Source organism: Myotis davidii, unplaced genomic scaffold, assembly GCF_000327345.1.
Source record: "Myotis davidii unplaced genomic scaffold, ASM32734v1 scaffold64, whole genome shotgun sequence".
Taxonomy (NCBI): Eukaryota; Metazoa; Chordata; class Mammalia; order Chiroptera; family Vespertilionidae; genus Myotis; species Myotis davidii.
In genome coordinates this window covers 3,936,444-3,943,050 of record NW_006296226.1, presented here as the reverse complement: position 1 = coordinate 3,943,050, position 6,607 = coordinate 3,936,444, and the positions used below count along the sequence as shown (strand labels likewise).

The following is a 6,607-nucleotide window of genomic DNA, read 5'->3' as shown; positions in this document are numbered from 1 at the left end:
TCACTGTTGAAAAAATTTATCTCTGGAAAGTTTTATTTATTCATATTACAAGTGAATGTTTTCTTTTTTTTTTTTTATAATCACAATTTTTTTAATATATTTTATTGATTTTTTACAGAGAGGAAGGGAGAGAGGTAGAGAGTTAGAAACATCGATCAGCTGCCTCTTGCACATCTCCTACTGGGGATGTGCCTGCAACCCAGGTACATGCCCTTGACCGGAATCGAACCTGGGACCTTTCAGTCCGCAGGCCGATGCTCTATTCACTGAGCCAAACCGGTTTCGGCATTAATAATCTATTTGAAAAATTATTTTAGAGGTTAGCACAGTAAATTAAGAAATACAGTGCTTTTCTTATTAAATAAAACACATTGAACTTATTTATTTGGGTGGCAAACTAAGGAATTGAAAATCTTATTCTAGAAATGAATAAAGGATAAGACAATAGTTAATGTGATAGGAAATTTTAGGAGTAGAGAGTGCTATTTCTGAATATGGTTAGGGAAGGACTTCTATGAAGAGGTGGACATTTGAGTTGAGATCAGAATGATGAAAAGGCAGTAACCATAAAAAGATGGAGAGAAGCCTTTCAAGCAAATGTAAAGTTCCTGACTAGGGATAAACTTGATGTGTGTAAGGACCAGAAAATTAGGCCATTGTGACTGGCTCATGAAAACGGAGATCTGAGAAGTAGGCATCCCTAAAAGATATAAGGCTTTGAAGCTCATAATATGGGGTTTGTTTATAGTACGGCTAATATGGTAAGTCATTGAAGAGTTTTAGGACAGGGAGTGACATAACCTGATTTAAGCTTTAGAAAAATTATTCTAGTTGTCTAGAGGATGGAAGGGATAGTGATTGGGAGGCAAGAGTTGAAGACAGGAGAGTCAATCTAAAGTTATTTTAAGTGGTTCACAATCTAGACCAGTGATGGCGAACCTATGACACACGTGTCAGAGGTGACACGTGAACTCGTTTTTTTGGTTGATTTTTCTTTGTTAAATGGCATTTAAATATATAAAATAAATATCAAAAATATACATCTTTGTTTTACTGTGGTTGCAAATGTCAAAAAACTTCTATATGTGACACCGCACCAGAGTTAAGTTAGGGTTTTTCAAAATGCTGACACGCCACGCTCAAAAGGTTCGCCATCACTGATCTAGACTATCAGGTGAATCTATACATAAAAGATGATGGTGGCTTGGACTAGCTTATCATAATGGATATGTGAGAAGTCGTTGAAAATGGGTTTACTTTAGAAGTCTAATCCATAGTGTGAGGGTTAAAAAAGTGTAAGATTCAAAAATTTATTTTAGGTTTCAGACCTGAGCAACTGGGTGGATGGCAGTGTTATTTCCTAAGGTCGGAAAAGGCTCATAGGGAAGCCAATTTGTATCTCATAGGCTGCAATCAATAGCTCTACTTTCACCAGATTAAAATGCCTATTATGCATCTAAATGGAGACATCAAGAAGGCAATTGATTATATTAATCTTGAGCACAGCTAGAGCTTCAGATTGGAGTCATTGATATGTAAATTGCACATAAACTCGTGGAACTGGATGACATCACTGAAAGCATGAGTATAGATGGAACAGAGAGCCTAGGACAGCGCCTTGGAACATTCCAACAGTTAAAAGGCTGATGAAGAAAGGAATCACTTAAGACAAGTGAAAAAGGAAACCCAAATAAGTGTAGTGGTGTAGAACTCTAAAGAAGAAGATGTTTCAAGAAAGAAGTAGTCAAAAACATTGGTCCCTGTTAAAAGGTCAAGTAAGATGATGATAGTGAGTTGACCATTAGCTTGACTAAATTTAGGGCATTGCTGACCTCGGTAAGAGAGATTTCACTAGAATATTGGGTAAGAAAGCCCAATATAATTAGAGTATGTTGAGAAGAGAATGAGAACTGGATGTGACGTGGTAAAGACAGACAACTCTTCTGAGGAATTTTGCTATGAAGCAAAGTAGAAAAGGGAGAAGTGAGGTACAGAGCATGTTTTTGTTTTCTTGTTTTTTTAATGTGTGATTTAAAAAATATGTGTGTGATAAGGAAAGAGACTATAAAATATTTGCCAGTGGAAATTATCTTGGTAAAAAGAGAGAAAAGAATGATGTAGGAAAGAAAAAAGGATAACTTAATAAAAGGGGGTAGTATCAAGAGCACGATTGGAGGAGTTGGTATGAAGAGGGAGGGTAGTTCTTCCATTGTGATGGATAGGAAGGCAGGGTTTGTAGGGACTAAGCCACTGAGATGGTAGAGTTGGTGGTGAAAGACAAGGTGGTTCTTGATTTATATCAATTTTCTATGTTGAAGCAAGGCCATAGACTGAGAGTTGGTAAGGGAATGAGTATTGAAAATTCAAGGGGAGAAGTGTTAAATAGTTAGTTGCCTTCAAAAATGAGAAAGCCAGTTTTATTAGGAAGTTATATTATTATCATCTGTCAACATTGGATGCCCTTTTGAAATTTATGATCATAATTTCAAATGAGTTCATTTGGCATGGCTGGGAGACTTTTCCCCCAATAATTTTCAGCTGCTCTAGAGTACTTACACAAAGTGGAGAGTTGGGGAAAACCTTGTAAGTTAGTACAAGAGAAAAAGAGGCAACTGAAGAGTCTTTCAAGGAAGTGGTAATGGGGCTGCCATGGAACCTAAACTGAGAAAGGAATTGAGGATATGAGAGAGGATGAACACTACAAAAACGGAAAGGTCAATGGATTGAAGGTCTCAATCGGGTTGCAATAGCTTTTATCAAACTGTTTTTCTAAAAGTGCAGAAGGGAAAAAATTAGTTTATAATTTCTTCCTACTTATTTTCCTTTTCATCTTTTAAAAAAATATTAACACTCGAAATTTATTAGGCTCTTATAATATTTCAGGTACTGTTCTAAAGCAAATTACATTTAATGTCTCATCACATTTAATTTTTATAAAAACACTATGAAAAAGCCATTACTATTTCTAATTTGTAGATAAGGAAACTGAGGTACAAAGAGGCTAAGAGATTTATCCAAGATCATATAGTTAATAAGTACCAGTACAAGTATTAAAAACCAGGCAGAGTGATTCTAGAACTTGTACTCTGCATAAAAGATTTCCACTAAACTTTCATATTTTTTCAGTGAGGCACAGACTCAAATGTTGAGTGATTTGTTCAAGATAACAAAACTAGTAAGAAGTAACACTGGTAGTAAAATACAGGTCATTTGACTCTTCCTTTACTCAGTTGCTTTATTTGATATTAGTATATGACACAGCTCCTGTCCTTAAGGAACCAAGGATCTAACTTGAGAGACAAGTATAGATACATACAATTTTAATATGTGACTGAATATGATTAAGTACCAGAGGGAGTACTGCTGACAATATTACTGCCCTTCATGGCGAATACATTAGAGTGAGTTGGAATGGTTAATAAAGGCTTTATGAGGTGTAATGTGAGCTGTTGAACAGCATGACCTGGGAGGATAGTGTGTATAAGCAAAAGAGAGGCTGTAAAAATAGGATGGTATCTTCTGGTGATATTGTTCTGACTGTCATTGAAGGATTTGGGTGAGGGTGGGGGTTGTAGTAATGAGAATAATTGTTTGAATATTTGGAATCTGGTATGACTTTGGGGGAAACTACATGATGTACAAATAAAAGTAACACCATAATGTAAAAGTTGAATGTTTGGCTTCCTTGTATTAAGTGTAAAAGAAAATTCTGGAAGCTAATGTTTACCATTCTCCTTTCTAGTCTCAGCTGTTTCAGTTTGGGGAATGACTGATAGCTCAATCTTGGACCAATGGAAAGCAAGCATTGGGGAGGAATTCCTTGAGAAGTATGTGTCCTTAACCTCAAATTTTCCTTTTACATCTAGAAGTTAAACAGTAAGTCCTCAAGACAACCAAAGAGAGAAGATCCTTTCCTTTATATCCTCACATATCTTCTTCTTTTTTTATTTTTGGTTATTAATCCTCACCGAGGATATTTTTCCATTGATCTTTGAGAGAGGTAAAGACAGAGAGAAACATCGATGTGAGAGAAACACATAGGTTGGTTGCCTCACTCCTGCCCTGACCACTGATAGCTCAATCTTGGACCAATGGAAAGCAAGCATTGGGGAGGAATTCCTTGAGAAGTATGTGTCCTTAACCTCAAATTTTCCTTTTACATCTAGAAGTTAAACAGTAAGTCCTCAAGACAACCAAAGAGAGAAGATCCTTTCCTTTATATCCTCACATATCTTCTTCTTTTTTTATTTTTGGTTATTAATCCTCACCGAGGATATTTTTCCATTGATCTTTGAGAGAGGTAAAGACAGAGAGAAACATCGATGTGAGAGAAACACATAGGTTGGTTGCCTCACTCCTGCCCTGACCAGGGCCTGGGCTGGAGAGGAGCCTGCAACCAAGTCCTTGACCAGAATCGAACCCAGGAACAATGCTCTATCCATGAATCAAACCATCTCAGGCAGATCTTCTCTTATCAGAAGAAAAAGCCTTAATCTGACCACAAAAGTGAGGTTAATAGAAGTGACTTATATCCTCTTTTTATCCTTCCCTCATTTGTCATATATTAACTGTTCTCTATGCATTTGTGTTACAAAGACAGACAGAAATAAAGCAAACATTATTATGCTTTTATTCAATAAGTATGCTTTGTGTAGAAAGTGTATATAGAAAATTCTTTATATTAAGAACAGTCTTTTCTCCTGTAGATGTAAGGCTGTTTTCTAACATACCTTGTCAAAATGTTATTTATTACTAGAGGCCCAGTGCACAAATTCGTGCATGGGTGGGGTCCCTCTGGGTGGCCTGCAGGGATGGGTCCGAAACCTGCAATCCAACACCACCTGCAGCTCCTACCTGCCACTCCTGCTCATCCCAGCCTTACTGTACCGGCTGTGGGCTGGTGCCCAACCTATATTGAGTAACCAGATATAAGATGATCTCTTCACTCTGTGGGTCAGATTGGTAGGGCTGTGCATTTATAAGCAAGAGAGATCAGCTTCACAAAGAAGTAGGAATTGAGCTTGAGCTGGACATTGAAGGAGAAAACTACTTGGAAGCATTTTAGGCAGAGGAGACAGCATGTCTGAAGGCACAGAAGCAGGAATATGATATAAGTACTTAGCAAAAGCAATGATCAGGCTACCTTGGCTCAAACCAAAGATTCATGTGTGAGAGAAATGAGAGGCCCTACAGGAAGGGACACCCCACCATATCTGACCTTCCATTCATTTTGCAGTGCCAATATATAGTCCATGGCAAAGCAGGTTGAACCTATGGCACTACCTAGAATAAGATTTACATTTCTCAACCTCCCTGTAGCCAAACCTAGCCATTTGACCCAAGTTCTTGGCAGTGGGATAGAAGCAAAAGAGGCTTTTGCAATTTCTGGGGCATGTCCTTAAAAGGAAGTGGCATGTTTTTCTCCTTCAGTTTTCTCCTTCCTGATGCTGGAATACAGATGTAATGACTGGTTCCAGCAACCACCTTGGACCATACTGACAAGAATTAAATCTAGGCATGGCAGAGTCGAACAGAAGGGGCCTCAGTCCCTGACCAATGGTAGAATTGCCATGCTAGCCATGAACTTCAAATCTCCAGACGTTTTGTGTGTGTTTAAGCCACTATTGAGTTCAATTTTTGTCTCATGCAGTAAAATTTAATTTTTTAATAGACTATTTTTTATAGTAGGTTTTGGTTCACAGCAAAGTTGAGCAGTAGGTACAGAGAAAATGATTCAGGAGCCACTGCTAATGGAACTTAAGAATAAAATCCTGATCATTAGCACAACCTAGATTTCCTAAATCTTGCTTTTCCTCTGTCTCACCTCTCTTTGTTTCTTGTTTCTATTTTTGTTACTTCTTAATATTGATTGTAAGGCCTCAATTATTTTACTTTTACTAATTAGTTGGCATACTATGTCTTAATATATATGGGCATTTTTTGCCATGCATATCTTGAGAAAGCAATTAGACAAGTACACAAAGATATCCCTTGCATTATAATAGCAAACAACTAAGCAAATTTAAATTTTCAACAGGGAACTGGTTGAATAAATTATGATTTACCAATATAATTGGATCCTGTTCATCCATTCAAAAATGAAGTAAATGTACATTGATTGACATATAAATGTACTCATGCTTTACTGTTTAGCAGAAGAACAGGTTACAGAATACTATGTACATGAATCCACTTTGGTTTAGAAATATTCAACATAGCCCATGGACACAGACAATAGGGTGGTGAAGACCTGGGGGCATGGGTAGGGACTGGGTAGAGAAGGGTAAAAAGCGGGGAATGGGAGACATCTGTAATATTGTCACTAATACTAGTAAATATCCTATCTAATAAAAGAGAAACATGGTAATTAGCCGTACCTCTGCTACCCTTCCCATTGGCTAATCAGGGCGATATGCAAATTAACTGCCAGCCAAAATGGCGGCTGGCAGCCAGGCAGCTTGAAACTAACATGAGGCTTGCTTGCTTCAGTGATGGAGGACTCCAACGTTCCCCGCCTGCCGCTGCTGGCCTCTGAGCTACAACTCTAAAACTATGTAACAAATATAGAAGCTAAACAAAACCCCAGAAGCCTGCTTTAGTCCGCCAG

The 6,607-nt window shown here is 37.7% G+C and overlaps 1 protein-coding gene across 1 annotated transcript in view; it reads left to right on the top strand.

The window, feature by feature from the left end:
* The window catches only part of LOC102764473 (chromosome unknown open reading frame, human C9orf84), a 56,975-nt gene that overhangs the window by 311 nt on the left and 50,057 nt on the right, over window positions 1-6,607 (top strand). The window contains exon 2 of the mRNA XM_006771185.2: window positions 3,743-3,827. Within this exon, the coding sequence (XP_006771248.1) occupies window positions 3,766-3,827 (62 nt within the window). The 5' untranslated portion in view covers window positions 3,743-3,765. The remainder of the gene's footprint in view (window positions 1-3,742; window positions 3,828-6,607) is intronic.